Raw genomic sequence first — 18,751 nt, 5'->3', positions numbered from 1 at the left:
GGCTTGAACATGTGGCCACCCCTTTCGTAAAAGGAACCATCATTATTGGAGTACCTCGAAACCGTTGATCGGTTTCGCGGCACCCCATATCATGCATCCTTTCGAAGGTGAGCACGAGGAGACGTATTACTAACGACTGTTTTGTTGTGTCATGCGCTCAGTAAATTAGTTCCTCCTAAATATCGATTTAATTAACGTTCATGTTACAATGTCCGCCTTACGGCGTCGTGTTCAAATGAAAAATGTCCGCACATCCATTCAGCATAACATTACGCAAATCTTACAAAACGAAATATTTATCTCCTAATTCGCCTCACCTGTTATCCACCCACTGCCATCACTCGATACCTATTTGCTTTTCTATAATTATCTGTATCTGTTTCGGAAATCCCTAGGATGTCATCCCTCTCTGTCACTTTGTCTCCACCTCCTTAAATCGACACAAACACTGAACTCAATATACATTCTACACGTATTACATATTGGCTCTGAACACGTACACGTTAAACAAGCTCAATTGCTAACATACCAGCTTACAAACAAATGCCCTAGTTGACCGAATTCTTTGATATTGGTCGTCCGGTCGTCAGACCGAAGACCCGGGTTCGAAGGTGGCCTGTAAATAGTTGTCTGGAACACACACACAGCCACGAACACACACACACGAACACACACACACACACACACGAACACGAACACACACACACAGCCACGAACACACACACACGAACACACACACGAACACAAACACACACACACGAACACACACACACACACGAACACACACACACACAGACGCACACGAACACACACACACACACACACAGCCACGAACACACAGACGCAAACGAACACACACACACACACACGAACACACACACACACACCAGTGATTGGTATTATGATGTTAGGAGGCAATGAGACACACTGCAACGACCAGCATACTTTAAGTAGGCTAATTCTAACCCGGACACCCCACAGAGCTGTTTCATGTGGATCACGATAAGTGAACATAATATGCTCAGTGCTTTGTGGTGTTACATAAGAAAGGCAACATGTTCATGTGTGCGGTTCGCCCCTACCCGTATCAGTTATCAATACATCACGGGCCATTCCTCCACCACACGGGAATACACGGGCAAAGATGCGGCGTAGTTCTAACGTGTTTCTATTTTTAGCCCGCTAGTGACATGCGTCAGCAATGTTATGTGTTCACTGTTTCAAGCGAGAAACATTGCTGTCTGTGCGATGTGATCTCAGCGCTCCTTGGTCGTATTAATCGCTGGTTTCTCTTTCGCAAGGGGGGGGGGGGGGGGGGGGGGGGGGGGGGGGAGCAATAGTAGCAACACTGAAGTCATGGAATATTATATTTCAACCAACTGATCAAGACAATAATTGACTACATACTGTGGCATATATAGATCTGGTTGAAACTTACTGAATCAGTCTAAACATCTAATTATCCTAGCAAAACATCAAAACATATAGTAGTTTACTAGTCTTTAATACTAGCGTCTAGCGGCCTATGAATCATGTTATCTGAAAGAGGCAAACGGGGGGTTGAAAGCCTCATCAGCGTCCCACGCCGCAAACATCCATTTCAGACGACTAGTACAACACTGGTTTTAGTCCCTACATGATGACACGTCGAAACCACATGCATGTTTATGGCAAAGAACGTGATCGGGACTTAATTTGTCATCACAGTTCCAATCACTTCCCAACAGTCATAAGCTCTCAGGCGGAACCTACCGCCTCCGTGGTCTAGTGGAAGACCGTCCGCCCGGAGAGTGAAAGGTCCGGAGTTAGATCCCCGGTCGCGTCATACCAAAAGACGTCAAAAGATGATGCTTGTCGTTACCCTGTCTGGCGCTCGGCATCAAGGTGCTAAAAAAGTACTGGTCGGTTATACTGTGTTTGAGTGGGGAATCCATGTTAAACTGTAGCATGGTGTCTCATTGGGCTAGCATTATAAATAGGCATTAGTCGGGACTAGTACAAGCAGTCACACACACAAACACACACGTCCATGCACGTCGGTATATACGTGCAATAATCTTGGACGCGACGTTAAACCCATTTCACCACCACCATCAGACTGACCCTAGAATATAAAAAAGCACCAATAACGTATAGAATTGCCAGTAGCTACTCTAACACGATAACAACCACACTAACCATTGGTTAGACCCAGACGCCAAGAGGCCTACTGGTAGAAGCGATGGCTCATCACAACGAAGTTCCGGGTTCGATTCCATAAGGGTACATTGTGTAAAGATCATACTGTTCTCTGTGGTATGGTTGGACTATTTCGAAAATACGTGAAATGTTAACAAGTCCTTTGTTGAGCGTCCATTTCCAGCAATTAAGGTATGTGTTATTCTTTGACGTACCTACTTTTATCGTGCAACCTTCTGTCTGAGGGGGCACGGGTGGCCCAGTCGTCTAAGGCCCCGCGATTCGCTGTGCAGAGTTGCGTCCCTTGGGCAAGCCAGAAACCTATGATTGTGGGTTCGAATCCCCATTCGCCCCGATTATGTTTCTATGTTTGTCAGCACCATACCCGTGCTCGTGGGTTTCACCGAAGTGGTAAACGTCTAAGACCTGCATCACTTCGGACTTTCCTCCCACATTAAGCTGACACGCCGTGATATAACCGGAATACAGTTAAAAGCGGCGTTAAACCAAACTCACTCACTCACTCACTTCTGTCTGATTACGGAAAGGGGCAAGTAGTGACGATGTGTTTCTTACGTCACATGCCTTCCTCACAATGTCGTTCATCTGTCGATCCTGTGTTGGTATGGAGTCTTCGCGTATTTCGTTCCCATCCTTTCCGTATTTTGGACACATATTTATCAACACATGGTAGGAGGAGTATCAGTTTCATAAGAACAACAGAGACCGGAAGTATTAAACTCAGGAAGCTGAAAAATGTCAACACTTTTGGAAATCCCGCGTCCATCCAACCAGGAATACCCATGATCAACACGTGACCTGCTGACATACACAGCATTGTAAACCCCAGTGATGATTGGACGAACCGCCACTCCCGCCAGTTCAAAGAATCACTGACTGATGGCAGCGTGGTGGTTGCTAGGAGACAGAGCAGGATGAACGCCACGATACCGGCAAGACTAGCGGCCTCGCCCTTCCATATCATCACTGTCTTCATAGGAAGGTGAAGGTCGTGTGTAAGATTCGCTGGTATTGTGACGGCGGTTGAATGAAACCACGAGCCGTAATTTGCCGGTGAAATTAGCATGATTGACATAAGAACATGGGCCATTATCAAGATGAAACATAGAACTCCAAGCTGTTTTCTTGACTTCAACCAGGCATCCATCCATTTCGGGAACGGTTTGTGTTTTGTCCCGTACGTCATTTGCATGAAGGCAGCGAAACATCCGGGCATGTAGATCAAGGCCATTAGTGTAATGGCCGTCGTACAGATGGGCATGTTGAGAACTGTCAAAAATAATTGATCATAACTGTACGTGTACACAATATAATAATCATATATTGTGTACAGACACCAAATACCGAATATGACACAGGTAACAAGCACTGGCATTTTCCATTCAGGGAACAGGCGTGTGACGTACGCCTCCATTCTCCGCGATGACGTCAACCCGCCGAGGTCAACTGGCCCAAAGCCCATGTCACGTGCAAGGTTACTCACTCTGTCTCGTGCAATGACGGCATTGCTGGCAATGAAAATCTTTCTACTTCCGCCGGCGATGTCGTTGTCCATGACGTAGGCAGAGGTGGTGTTGAAGGCCTTGACGACAGTTGCTGTTGGCAACAAAGACTGAAGGAGCTCCGCGTTGGATGTCTTGCTTGAAGGACTGTCTCTGTTTGACACGTCGATGGTTATTTTGTCGGTGAATATGTCTGTGAGAGGTGTCAGTGTGTCTGCGAAATGTTCTGAGTGAAGAGCCACGAAGACCACCTCACACAGAGTCACACATTCTGTGATTGTGGTGAGCTGAACGTCACAAAGGCATTCGTCATATTCCGACAATATCCGGCACGCTGGTTTTCTGCTGCCGATGATGACGTCATACCCAGAGTGGACCAATCGTTTGGCAAGAGCTCTGCCGAAGGTGCCTGTTCCGATGACGCCAATTCTCCTGGAAATGTGTTGTTCCATATCCATCCTCTTGTCTTTGACGACGTCACAGTGTGGTATGGTCTGGAAAGGGTAGAGACACAGGTTATTTCATATGAATCTGTGAGTTTGTGAGTGAGTGAGGGAATTGGGTTCAAGGCCAGGTTTATTGGTAATCCATTTATGTCACGGCATGTCTGCTCATTCTGGGTGGAAAGCCCAAAGTGACGCAGATCTCAGAAGAGCTTCTTGTTCTGTTATGATAAGTTTAATTACAGTGTTGTTTGTTTGATTTGAGTTGGTATTGTTGTGGTAGATGTATTTTGCATTTGATTGTTGTTGTTTTGAATTTAATTGTTGTTGAGTATGTGATTTTGTTGTTATTGAACAGTTGTAGTTGTTGGAATGTAATTCAATATTTGTCGTTGAACATATGATTGTTGCCATAGTATTGGTGTAGGCGTTCTGGAGTGTATGTGATTGCTTGTGAGTATATGTTGTTGATCATTTGATTCGTGTTATGGTAGTGGTGTTGATTACTGGAGTGCATGGGGTCGTTGTTTGGTATTTGTCGTTGAACATTTGATTGTTGTCATAGTATTGGTGCAGGTGTACTGGAGTGTATGATTGTTTGTGAGTATCTGTTGTTGAGCATATGACTGATGCTTGTTGGTTTGTTTGTTGTTTAACGCCGCACTCAGCAACATTCCAGCTATATGACGGCGGTCCGTTAATAATCTGGACCAGACAATCCAGTGATTAACATCATAATCATCGATCTACGCAATTGGGATCGATGACATGCATCAACCATATCAGCGAGCCTGACGACCCGATCCCGATAGTCGCCTCTTGCGACAAGCATAGTCGCCGTGTACGGCAAAAATGGGTAACGGACGATATGACTGGTGTAAAAGTTGAGGTGTTGATTAATGGAGTTGAAGTGATTGTTGTTAAGTATTTGTTGTTGACGAGACAATGAAAATGGCGGAATAAGAAACATATAGGCAGTTTTAGACATTTTACTGCCAGACCCCCATCCTTAACCCCCGTCAAGTATTTTTGTCTGTTTGTTTGATGGCGGTCTGTAAATAATCGAGTCTGGACCAGACAATCGATTGATTGATACAGTGAACATCGATCTACGCAATTGGGATACGATGACGTGTTTCAACCAAGTCCGCGAACCTGAGTTGCTGAAGACCAATTCTAACCCGGATCTTCACGGGTATGCTGGACAGTACAAATGTGATTTCACCCGAGCAAGTTTGTAGCGATAATCAATAATATTTTGAAAGAAATTAAACTCATAAAAGGACTTCCGGGCCATAATCGTTAAAGTATTTATACACGACATTCTAATCATTACTTTTGGTTTCATCTGGGGCGATACCGGATGAGTCGATATCTAGGCGTTTTTCAGCGTGAAAAAATTATTATAATTAATTCAATCTTGTGTACTTTTCTGCTAATGTTAGCTTTTTAGATTATTTTAGGAATTGTATCAATGTATAATTTTGTGTGATGAATATATTCTGAGATATTTAACGAAACCAAAACTGTTCGAGTTGATGGCAGTTGATATAGCACTGCCAAGGTTGTTGATTTTCTATATAAGCTGAATGTCGTGGTAAAGTACTGTCGGAAATGCTAGGAAACAAAATTGCCCTTTTAAAAATGATAGAATTTTCCCAAGACTGTTGCTTTTGAAATATCAAGTAACGACCAATCTACCTACCTGTGGTTTGAGGTCTCTCAGTTACCAGGAGTCCTATCCACAAATTTCCAGGAGGAGAATTTGAACGAAAACAGCAAGTTCAGGTTATTCGAAGTTCAGTGAGGGAAATCTGAAACTGTTGAAATATGCACATGTAATTCCGTTATGATAATAATAAAAAGAATAATAATAAGAAGGAGAATAGAGTCTTCGTAAAACATCTAATTCACACACACAAAACAAATCATTTGGAGAAGATTCTAGATGTGCATCCTATAAAATAACAACATGACGCTGCATTTGTTTCATCACTGCTCCCATGATGCATGTTGCACTACACGTCCTTAGCCATTGTACACAACATGGAGTCTGTTGTAAGAAATGTATACAATTTATTTAAACATCAGAAAGTCAGAGGGAAAACATTCATCAGTTTAGATAGGGCGTATTACCGAACTGCCGAAGCTGTGGGGTTTTCATACCAACACGTCAACGGTATGATAAAGAAACCAACGAAGGGGTCGTCTCAAAAACAAAACCGGGACTTAAAAGGATATGAGACAGCTTCGATACAGGGGTGTGTGGGCGTACAGCGTACAACCTTAATGAGTTACCCGTGATCTGCAGCAGAATTCGGGAGCAAATTAATGACACAATGAATGGTCCCCGGGCAATATTAATTATTGCCCTCCACGAGATGGGATTTCGATACACTGCAGATGGCTTTGGCCGAGCAGTTTTCAGAAAATATTCCATCCTGTCTCTGTGGTCACATTATCTCCGCAAAATTCAAGACTATCGGAGTCGGGGCTTCCAGATCATTTATCTTGATGAATCCTGGGTGTATAAGAATCATTCCACTGACTACATATGGTTACCGTCAGATGGACGGAAAGCGTCCACGGCACCATCGTGTAATCGTGTCATTGCTTTGCATGCCGGAACCTGTGGGTGGGGCTTAATGATGGATGTGAGCTACTTTTTAAGGCGAAAGGGAAAACTGGTGATTATCATACAAAATGAATGGTGATGTGTTTATAGACATAGGCCAGATACTGTCGCACCAACCATGAGTGGTCTGAAGGCGCCGAAATAAGAAACCAGTCAAGTACAAAACAGATATCTGGCGGCACAACATGGTCACATTGTCTTACGTGCGCCAGTCAGACATTGTGAGTTTATCTGGGCTAACTGTAAAATGTTCGTGGAATGACATAGCACAACATTAAAATTCACACATGTCAAAGGTTTGATCAACGCAGCCTTTGCTGGGATCACATCAGAGGTATGGCAAACGTTTTGTGATAGTACAGATTCAGATACGTCATCAGCTAAGTCAGATGCTGGCTAAATAATTCATCTGTAAATACTTCTTGATTCGACAGCCCCAACCTTCCAATAGTCATCACGTTTCACAGCTTTTAACTATTCCATCATTTTTCCAAGAAAATATAATGCAGTACATATCCTAGTTGATACAGTACAACAGCAACATTTTGAGACCATCCCCACCTCAGGTGACATATGCACATTCAGGTGGGAATGCACGTCCGGTGTGAGGTCATCACTACGACAGGTGTCAGGCAACTACCTCACGTTACTAGCAGTTTCATACACGTGCAGCAGGGCGTGGAGTCATCCCACAGATGACATCCTTACCTTGTCAGCCTGCTGACGGGGTTAACCTCTTTGGTCAGAAGGTCCGTGGTTCGAATCCCATCACGGGACTCGGAAATTTTATGGCCGCTACACATGCATGACAACAGGAATAATTTATCATCATTTTACCTGTAAAAGTACCTTTTACGGCTAATCAGATTGTCAGTTCGCATAGGCGATTATATAGGCGTTATTTTTATATATTTTCATAGCCCTGTGATTCGTATATATTAAATGAAGCCAGAAAAGCCTCTTGCTTACGTCTCCGACAGTAATTTAGTTGTAGCTGCCTTTCAATAATGATAATATTGTATTTGATTATAAATGGTAAATTTCTTAACCGAGGGAATATACAATGCGTTTTCTTTCCAACCATATTATTCTTGAATTTCGGAACATTGGATCTGTGGGAAGAATTGTTTCTTACAAAGAAGAACAAACGTTTAGAGACCCGGGTCGTTTTCGGGCCCATGGTATGCTCAATAATGTTACGACCATTTCCGTGGTCAGTGTTTGTTTGTTCGTTTGTTGGTTAACGCCGCACATAACAATAATCCAGCTATATGACGGCGGTCTGGACCAGACAATCCAGTGATTGACACCGTCATATAGCTGGAATATTGTTATGTGCGGCGTTAAACAATAAACAAACCCTCCCGGATATATAACAAACACTAAAATCGGCATTAGTCGGAACTAGTACAAGCAGTCACAAACACACGTGCATAAAAGTGCCATAACCTTGAACGCGACGTGAAAACCATTTCACCTCACAACCTCCATAATGTTACTGATAGCATAATAGGTGTTAACGTATATCGTAACAATACCTTGAGACAGCAAGTGATGTCAGTTGCAGCAAAAGTCGCTCGTGCAGCACTTGATGTTAGTGGGAGCTCGGATCGCACGTGTAACACGTTTCTGTTTCACGTCCAGTACCTGGCCTCGTGCAGATTGAGAACGTGATGTCAGTTTCAACTCGAATTCCACGTGCAGCCTCCTCGTGCGGCAAACCGTGGATTTTCCTTCGTGCTTGTCACGGTTGTAAATGCAGCCAGCCGCATACCAGCGCATACCAGCCCCCTGACTCAGATGTGTTGTGTCTTATTTGCTGCTTATCTGATACAGCATGCGACGTTTTGAATGAAACAGCGAGCCGCTGTGTGAGATTTAAGTGGCAATCAGGAGCCCTTCTCCATCAACATACAGACCGGGTTTTGTGGTCTGGTCAAGATGCTTGCCGGCTCATGGGGAGGGCAGATAATTAGTTATAGCCTGCTACACCGGTACGTTGTCTCATTCTGCAAACCATCACTTGAAAGGAGGTCATAGATATTCATATTATCTAGTTTGTTGATAAAGTTAAGTATTATATTCTATTATATTTCATGCAAAGCTTCATTGTCTTCGACCTCGAATTAAACTGACTTAATTATCAATTAAAAACAAGTTGGCAATGCAGGATCTTAATAGTCTCCCTGGCTTCTTTTCCCCATTGATTATAGATCTATATCATTACAAATGTTACACCAGAAGGATTCGACCCGGAGACCGTTGAATGTTGTCTTCTGCCACGGCGAAATGTACCTTATGAAATCAACAACTAAATATTTACTTACCGTTGAAATATGTATTCTATGCAAAATGTTTCATGTTATTCTATACATTGTGCATGCGTGTTATTTGGTAGCTTTTCGTTTAAAGAAACGGAGAGATAGAAAACAAATTACTCTCATTTTGATCAGGGCTATGTTTGTTTATTAGGCCCGTCAACGTAGGCAAGTATTAGTTAGTAGCTTGTCATTGACAAATGAGCACATTTCACATGCATCGCACAGGCCTTTTCTCACTTCTCACCTTCAGAATAGTTCTGGAAATTATTTTACTGTATGGTTATCAAAACAATGGCGTTTAAGCAATGTAGGAGTCTGGTAGGCTTCTGTGGAATGTGATATTCTGCTACCCCCAACCCCATCCTTAATATCAAATTAATAATGATTCTGGGATTTTATCCCCAATAGTCTCCTATTGAAAAAAAAATGCAAAATGTAAAAATACATTTGCTGCAAGATGATTTCTTTTAATATAAATAATTAGGCTCATAGTTTAAATAAAAATAAATATTTTGTTTTACAGCCATACAAAGTCCCAGCATAACTGAATTCCTCTTCTCCGACACCGACGGTTTGGCATTTCGGCAGAGACAAAGTAATTTTCCGATGGCTGCTTCAAAACATGCAATGTCTTTTTTTTCTTTGAAAGAAGGGTTAGGACAATTTTCTTTCTCTCAACAGATTTTAGGAAGTTTAGTATGTCCAGAGAACAGCCCTCGACATCTGAACAGTTGCTAAGTACGTTTGTCACACGTGTTCCATGTAAAACATCGAATATTGCCACTGACAAAACCATCAATCTGTCGTTTGACGTTCAGTCGTGGTGGCTGACTCAGTTAACTATATGTTTCATTCTATTCATTTTGACAGTGGATGATGGCCATACAAGATCAAATGGTCCGTGACGACCCAGGGTAGAATAGGTTTCAGCAAACAACGGGATCGGGTGATCAGGCTCGCTGACTTGGTTGGCGCATGTCATCGTATCCCAACTGCGTGGATCGATGCTCATGATGTCAATCACTGGATGGTCTGGTCCTGACTCGATTATTTGGAGACATATATAGCTGGAATATTGCTGAGTGCGGCGTTAAAAACAAACAAATAAAATCAAATTGCGTAATGAACAGTTTCTTGGTAAACACTAATGTTGTTTATTTACTTGCTCATGTTGGAGTTTACAAAAACATATTGTTCGATATGCGTGACATGCACAGTCGGTGTGCATTCTCTGAAAACTAGAGGTCAACTCAGAATTGCGTATCTTATTCAATCATTCGACCTTTGACCTGTTCCACTCATGATTTGTTGCATTTTGAAATGGCTCCCTGAAAGAGCACCATGTATAAAAATGTATTGTGAATAAAGCCCTATTTAACGATTTGGTATAAACCATTGACATACCCTTTGACTTGGGAAAGACAACGGAATTATCTACAAACCCTCCCCAGAATGATGTGGATATGTTATTGATACATTCCCACCCGTGAAGATATGGGTTAGAATTGGTCTTTAGCAACCCATGCTTATCGTAAGAGGCGAGTAACGGGATCGCAGGTCAGGCTCGCTGACCTGGTTTAACGCTCATGAGACTAATTACTGGATTATGTGGTCCAAGCTCGATTATGTACAGACCGCCGTCATATAGCTAAAATATTGAAGAGAGTGGCGTTAAACAACAAACAAACAACTGATACATTTACGGTGACCAAGGCTTAATCTACACTCTTCAAAAAAAGAAACGCACAGTATCATGTTCTTCGTGGAACCTGACTACACAGAAAATCCGGTATATAAATTGGATATATGTTATTGGAAAATGTTGGTGGCCTGATATTCGACAAACGAGGCTTTAAAACGCAGCCATTGTCGATTTGCAATGTCTCAAACGGCATGTTTTCACACTTGTTCGAAAATGTCATGGAGGAAAACAGTAAAGCAAGTTATGGCATTCGTGGTAGTGGCTATAAAAAGGCAAGCATAAGCCAATAATTTGTAATTCAATTGTCAACATTTTTCAAGTTAAAAATGCCAGACTCCGTGTTGCCGATCGGAACATCGCCATAGGACGTTTCCAAACAGGGAAATCTTCAACGTCCACCAAAGCACCATTTGCCGCCTTTGGGACCGATACACACAGTTCAATTCCACTGCAGACCGTCCGAGAACCGGCCGACCAAGAGTTACCACCACTGCACAGGATCGCTACATTCGACTGTTCCACCTACGTCATCGCAATGCCACAGCTACGGAGACTGCAGGACGCATCCCTGGTTTGAGGAGGATATCGGACCAGACTGTCAGGAATCATCTTCGTGAGGCTGGAATCCGACCCAGAAGACTAGTTATCGTCCCTGTTTTGTTTCAAGTGAATACTTTCATTTTACGGTTTACACAAAAGGTTACAGCCGTATGTTTCCGTTACACTTACAGAAATCTGATGTGTGTCGACGTTGTGAGTATTGTTTCACGGCGCTTTTCACAATATTCTAGCAATATCACGGCGGTGGACACCAGAAATGGGCTTCACACATTGTTCCCATGGGAATCGAACCGTGGTCTCGCGCGACGAGTGAACGTTTCAACCAATAGGCTACCCCACCGCCCCTGTGAGTGAGCGATTGAATGTTGATTTAAGCCTATATTCAAACTATATACGCCGACTTGAAAAGAATAAAGACACGACCCAACATTGGTTAATAGCAGGAACAACGATCAACGCTATGGGATACGACTGCATGCAGGTCACATATGATAAGTTATTAAATTTAGGAAAATTGTTTTCTTTACACAAATGCCATCCAATACGAATACGTATATACTACAATGCTATCTTTCAATTATTTCATGATAATAGTCACAGAAAAAAATCCCATGACGTGGACAACGTAGTTTTATTTTTAATCCCTTACCTTTACGATCATCAAGCTATCAGTCTGATACGTGCGCATTTGTGGACGTATAGGTGTTATCTGATTGACGCGAGAACCTGCTTTAGCGACAGTCATGAGGGCGATAGAGAACGCCATAGAAATATCTCTCAATGGTTAAAGTCTAAGGGCTGTGACATGGGAGCAATTGTGCAGAAGGTGAGAGGCTCGTTTCACCAAGCGTTCGGAATTAGTAGGACGACGGCACAAAATCCCGCATCAGTAGATGTTGGTAAGTACATGTGCACATAGAAATATATTGTACTAGCTCTTGAAGGGACCAGTGTATGTGGTTTGGCTATGTTAATTCACAATATCGTCGCCAGCGAGCAACCAGTCTCAATTTTCTCCCGAATCAGATTCCAAGGTAAAACATATGATGAACAAAGCGACAAATACATTTCCAAAATCACAAGATTGAACATTTACCAAGGCGGAGTCTAGTGTACGTTTCCGTCTGTGTCATGAGTGTACGTGTTTATGAATCAATATGAAACTGTATGATTTGTGGAACAGAACCCTTGCACGTTAGCCATTCTTGTTTGGGGGAGTTGGCGTTCGAATCGGCAGCTTCGTACTCCACAACTATAATTTGTGGTATTTGGTGAAGTACAAAAAAGCCAAAAAAGCTGCAGAAACGTGAGATGTCAATATCAGAGCGAACTAGCGGCCAAGTTAAGTGATGGATCGGTCACAATGCAGGTATGTCAACAGCCCCTGCAAGACCTGTGAGTATTCGCACAGAGGAATCCTGCATCAGAGGGGTGGCCTCGTCATCTAACAGCCGACATAGGCTGTGCCGGTTGAGTACCTTAGTTCGGAAGCCTTTGATCGTTGTTCGAACCCTGGTTCGCCCTGATTATTCATCTAGGTTTATCAGCACCATATCCGTGTTCTGGGTTTAACCAAGAAGGTATGTTAAGACTTGCATCACCTGCGATTCGCTGTGCAGAGTTGCGTCCCTTGGGCACGCCAGAAACCTATGATTGTGGGTTTGAATCCCGGTTCGCCCCGATTATGTTTCTAGGTTTGTCAGCACCATACCCGTGCTCGTGGGTTTCACCGAAGTGGATGAAGGGAGATGGTGGAGTTACTTGTGAGTAAAGGGGCAGATGTATCCTTAGTAGACAACAGAAGTGACAACATCCTTCATCTGGCATGTGATGGGGGACATTATGAGATGATGAAATATGTCCTCTCACAGCCAATAGACATTAATAGTAGAGGACGAAAAGGTAGAACACCGGTTTCGTGGGCAGCACGGCATGGACACACAGCAAAGTTTAACCTTCTTGTGAACAGAGGCGCCGATCTAACACTGGATGGCACTATCTTCTGTTTGGCCTGTAAGGGATCAGAGACGGAGATAGTTAAGCTGGTCCTCTCTCATTTAAGCGTGGACATCAATGTCAGAGGATGTGATGGGAGGACTCCCGTGATGCAGGCAGTTTGCAAGGGACAACTGGAAATGATAATTTAAAAGTTACTTGTAAGTAAAGGGGCTGATGTGACACTAGTCGATAACTTAGGGGACAACATCCTGAACCTGGCGTGCTATGAAGGACATACTGAGATATTGCAGTATGTCCTCTCACAGGACATGCAATCTATTAACAATAGAGGACGGTACGGGAGGACACCTGTTGTGTGGGCAGTATTTGAAGGACATAGAGATATCTTGGAATTACTTGTGAAGAAAGGAGTTGATCTGTCACTGGTAAGTGAACACCGCAACAACATCCTACATCTGGCCTGTTGTGGAGGACACGTGGACATAGTGAAGTATGTCCTCTCACAGAAGGTGGTGGACGCCAACAGCAGAGGACATGGCGGAATGACACCCGCTATGTTCACAGCAGAGAAGGGACATAAAGAGATATATATGGTCCTTGTCAAAATAGGAGTTGATCTTTCATCAATAAGTGATGAAGGTAACACCATTCTTCATGCTGCCTGCCTAGGCGGAAATGTAGAAATTCTGAGGCATATCCTCTCAGGACATATGATGTACGTCAACTGCAAAAGACGTGACGGGATGACACCAGTTATGTGCGCGGCTGAGAAGGGACATAAACAAGCATTTTGGATACTTGTGTCTGCAGGAGCTGATCTGTCACTGGCGAGTCGTGATGGTGACAACATTCTTCATCTTGCCTGTCGTGGAGGGAACGTGGAGATAGTGAAGCATGTCCTCTGTTCTGGTGAAGTGGACCATAATGCCAGAAACAGGTGTGGGGAAACAGCCGGCATGATAGCAAGACTTTGGCGCCACAGATCACTGTGTGGTCTTGTGCCATACGACAGTAACATGAAGGGACAAACAGATCTCAATTGGCGGTGGGGTAGGCTATTGGTTCAAACGGTCGCTCGTCACTCGCAGACCATTTCAACGTGATCTCAGCGTTGTACGCTAGAGATAGGGAATGTTATTGTTCACCTTTGGGATATTTAGGGCCACATAATCAGAAGTCAGGCACACTTCTACGGGGTTTTCGAATGATTTGTTAGAAATGTTCACTTTGAGTGATGTGGTTGTGCAGTCGTGAACAAATAACTCCCGAAACAATGCCACGAAATTATACGCTTCAAAGAGGACACTGATGGCACAACCGGACCATCCCAAGTAAGTCTAGATATCTGTCCAGATAGTTTAAACTGATTTCATTTCACCTCGCTTATCCTTTTACGTTAATTCAAATTGTAAGTTGCGAAAGTAGTCGGGTGCATCACGCTCATTGGGACCCTCGATCTATTGAACTGTACTCGTACATTGTAAATGGATATAGCTCGATTACATATAATGTCTGTGGAAGCTCAATGCATAACTTATATAGGATGCAAACTGAATTTGATACGTGTGACTTTCTTGTTTAGTTTAATATCCCTCGGTCACATGAGATTGCTTCAGTTCTGCCTTGAAGTTGCAAAATGAATGACGTCTCGCGATTTTTTATGAATGAAAAAAGTAGTCCCGGTGTGACAGAGGTTATCCAATCAAAACGAATAAAACAAGGTCAACCTTGTACGACACACGTGTGACGTACGGATTTAGTATCTTACCACCTGTATCTTCACCAGGTTGGTAAAAAAGTCAAAGCCCTCACCACCAACCTCCAAGATTTCAAAATCAGAAAACTACAAGAAGCCATCAACATCAAAGACTCCAACCCTCAATCAACCGTGACCAAGGCTATTACATACCCCCTGTGTACCATCAACTCATCAAAGACCCCAATCAGCCATAATCCTGTTGTTTATATTACTGGATTCATTCTTTGTTTATGTCACTGACTTCACCGATGATAGTCATTACTACTGCTTTTTATAGTATGGCATTTATTGCCCTAATTATTCATCCCATGAACTGTGTTGGTTAATCACGCCCATATGTCCAATGTCCAAGGCAACGTCGTTGTCTCTTTGTCTGTCCATTGTTGTTCATTACTATATATGTGCTACCATTACACAGTTACTACGGTGTTAGTCAGGCTTGGTATTCCGAGTGCTGGCATAGGGACGACCTAGAGTAGGATGTGCCGCTCGTAGGAAACGCCCTGAGGTGAGCTGGAGCTCCGCTCACCTCATGTACGCCTGAGCTGGAAGGTCCGCTCATTGCTGTGTTTGTGTTGTCAGAGCAGGTATTCCACTCATTGTGCAATTTTTGTTTATTGTTTACATGTTGTGCATAAAGCGTTCCGGGACAGTGATGTCGATTTTGTCCTTTATTCCCCCAAGAGCTAATTCCCCGTCAACACAAGCCCGTTGACACAACTTTGTGTGTACATAACAGGCTTCTCCACTCCAGTGTAACTACATCTGATATCTACCCTACTGTACAAACATTACCTCCTACCTGTATATATACTTGTCAACCATACACCATACAGTTGCAGTTTGTACTCCAAGCGAGCAACACCTCCCAAGCCAGCACAGAGCATTGCCTGATAGCCAGCCCAGGAGAACTCCAACATCGGTAATTATCACGTTATCCTTTCAGCCTTATTCACATACTCTTAAAATCACTCTCAAATCGTTTGTTTGTTTGTTGTTTAACGCCGAAACCAGAAATATTCCAGCTATAATACAGCGGTCTGTAAAAAATCGAGTCTTGGCCAGACAATTAGTTGCAGTTTGTACCCCAAGCGAGCAACACTTCACAAGCCAGCACAGAGCATTGCCTGATAGCCAGCCAAGGAAACTTCACCATCGTTTGTACTCCAAGCTAGAAACACCTCTCCGCCATCCAAGCGCTCCAGCAACCAAGCCAGCCACCAAGCCACCCGCACCCAGCCAAGCCAGCACAGTACCCACTGTTAGCCAGCCCAAGAGCAAACCCTCGGTAACTATCACAACACACCCACACACACTAGTTCAAAACACTACTCACACCCAAGCCAAGCTCAAACAATTAAAAACTTAAAAAACCCTTAGCCAAACAAACAAACCTAATAAAAAAAAACCACACTCCTAAACCCATCCGTTAATACATCTCAACACAGCTCACCAAACCTCCTCTCACCTGCCAAAGCACCCTCCTCCAAACATCCACACTCAACACCTCTAAACTCACCAAATCTCACTCACTTCCACCCAACCTCATCTACAACAACATGTCCGACGCACGTGTTATCATCCAGGCAGACATCCACCAACCCGACACCCCTACACCGGCCGAAGCACACAACACTTCCAACCGGACACCCAACACCCTCATACCTCACGATTACGGCACAGAAACTCCAGCAGCTTCACCTCCCAAACCTGCCGAATCGCCTGCACCCATTACGAACCCTAAGAAACGGAAGCTGGACACTTCCAACACTACACCCGCATCACCCACCTTCCCAGCATCCATAGTCACCTTCGCTCTGTACTTTTGCGCCGCCGGCCCCATAAACACCCTAAATAAAGCTCTCACAGTTAATAAAGTAGGCATTTGGTTCAAAAAACAAAAAATCAATTTCGATAAAATCAAAGAAGTAAATAAAGGATTCCAGATAATCTTCCCCGACCTACAATCCCTAAACGCAGCCAAAAAGATAACGCAAATCTTCCAATTTACAGTCACACATCAAACTCCAAACTGGCAACTCTACACCAGAGGTGTAATTAGGGTTAACCCTAGAGAAACAGAAGGTGACTTAATAATGTACGCTAACGAAGCAAACGATAACACAGACACCTCCCCTCAACCCAAAATCACTAGCACTAGGAGGATAACTTCAAATAGGAATGGAAAGACCTCAAACACCCCTATCGTTATCGTCAACTTTCAAAAAACTGCTAAATATCCTGAAGCCCCAAAATTCATCTCTTTCGGCGCATCAACAAAACTAGAAGTAAAACCTTATATTAAACAGGTAAAACAATGCTCTAACTGCCTTCAATACAACCATACAGCAAACGGATGTAATTTTAAAAAAACCAAATGCAGGAAATGCGCCCAAACAGAATGCCCAGGGATTTGCGCACCATGGTGCATACACTGTAAAACAACAAACCACTCCTCACTCTCTAACAAATGCCCACACAGGCACACTCTCACACAACAGGCCAACAGACACATTAATATAGATACGGCCAAACACCAAACAAGAAAACTAACACAGCACACGAAACAACCACTCATACCCACACCGCAACCAAACATTCCCCGACATCTAAACTCCGCATGGGATGGTATCCTCCAGGAAGTACACCCAGCAATCACCACCCACACCCACTACCCACACCACCCCCAAACCTTCACCACCCCCAACCCTCTCACAACATCCACACCTGCACGCAAAACAAACCGCATTATACCTGCCATCACCCAACCTTCCACCACTCAGCCTACAGCCACCAGGGCAACAACAACCACACCCGAGCAGGCAAAACCCGAAAATCCAACCAGCAGCCAAGACACAGACACGCCCAGCACGCACACGCAAACACAACCAGAGACGCTACCAACCCCCATGGAGAGTGAGGAACTAAACAACGATAACTCAGACTATTACGAAGTAGAAACCGATGATGACGTAAACGAAATAACACGCTCAGCACCAAAAAACTACAACGTAAACCCCAAACTCTCCCCAAAAACACGCTAAATAGTGTTACTCTCCTTCTAGCTTACATGCTAAAACAAATAAATCCAGATGCTAGCACTAAAGCCCTGCATAAAGTAGCATTCAAACTCAAACTCACCACCCAAAACTATAAAGACTTCAATACAGGTTACCAACTAATTATCTCAGATATATAAAATAATCCCATAAAACAACCAATCTCCAAACACTAAAAACCCAAATAATGGCAGGACTAAATATTTTTCAGTGGAATGCTGGCGGGCTTAACTCGCACAGCCACGAACTAAAAGCAAAATTTAAACTAAACAAAGGACCGCATGTAGCATGCATCCAAGAAACTAAATTCTCAAATAAATCAAAATTTAACTTAGCCAACTATAACATAGTCAGAACAGATCGTCCTAAAACCAAAACAACTAGAGCATCAGGAGGCTTAGCCATACTAATTAGAGAAGACTTAAACTATGAAGAGATCAAAATAAACACCCCAAACCTAGAAACCAACGGTATTCAAATCACCCTAAACAACAAAAAAATAAACATCATAAATATCTACCACTGGCATCAACAAAAAATCCAAGCAGAGGATCTAAACATACTTCAACAAATAGGCAAAAAGTCAACAATTTTCCTAGGAGACTTTAATG

The 18,751-nt window shown here is 43.3% G+C and overlaps 1 protein-coding gene and 1 pseudogene across 1 annotated transcript; one reads left to right on the top strand and one right to left on the bottom strand.

Annotated features, from left to right (window-relative positions):
* Positions 1-2,620: 2,620 nt before the first annotated feature.
* LOC139448359 (metalloreductase STEAP4-like) lies at positions 2,621-4,159 on the bottom strand. The gene has a single exon (XM_071229898.1). The coding sequence runs from the start codon at positions 4,157-4,159 to the stop codon at positions 2,756-2,758; it is 1,404 nt and encodes a 467-aa protein (XP_071085999.1). The 3' UTR covers positions 2,621-2,755.
* An 8,009-nt stretch (positions 4,160-12,168) lies between these two features.
* Positions 12,169-18,125, top strand: LOC139448034 (ankyrin repeat domain-containing protein 50-like; annotated as a pseudogene).
* The last annotated feature ends 626 nt before the right edge of the window (positions 18,126-18,751 follow it).

This window comes from Haliotis cracherodii, unplaced genomic scaffold, assembly GCF_022045235.1.
Source record: "Haliotis cracherodii isolate W230 unplaced genomic scaffold, xgHalCrac1.p SCAF_7, whole genome shotgun sequence".
NCBI classification, from domain to species: Eukaryota; Metazoa; Mollusca; class Gastropoda; order Lepetellida; family Haliotidae; genus Haliotis; species Haliotis cracherodii.
Note: the sequence above shows the minus strand (reverse complement) of the source record. Positions and strands in the feature narration are given on the sequence as shown.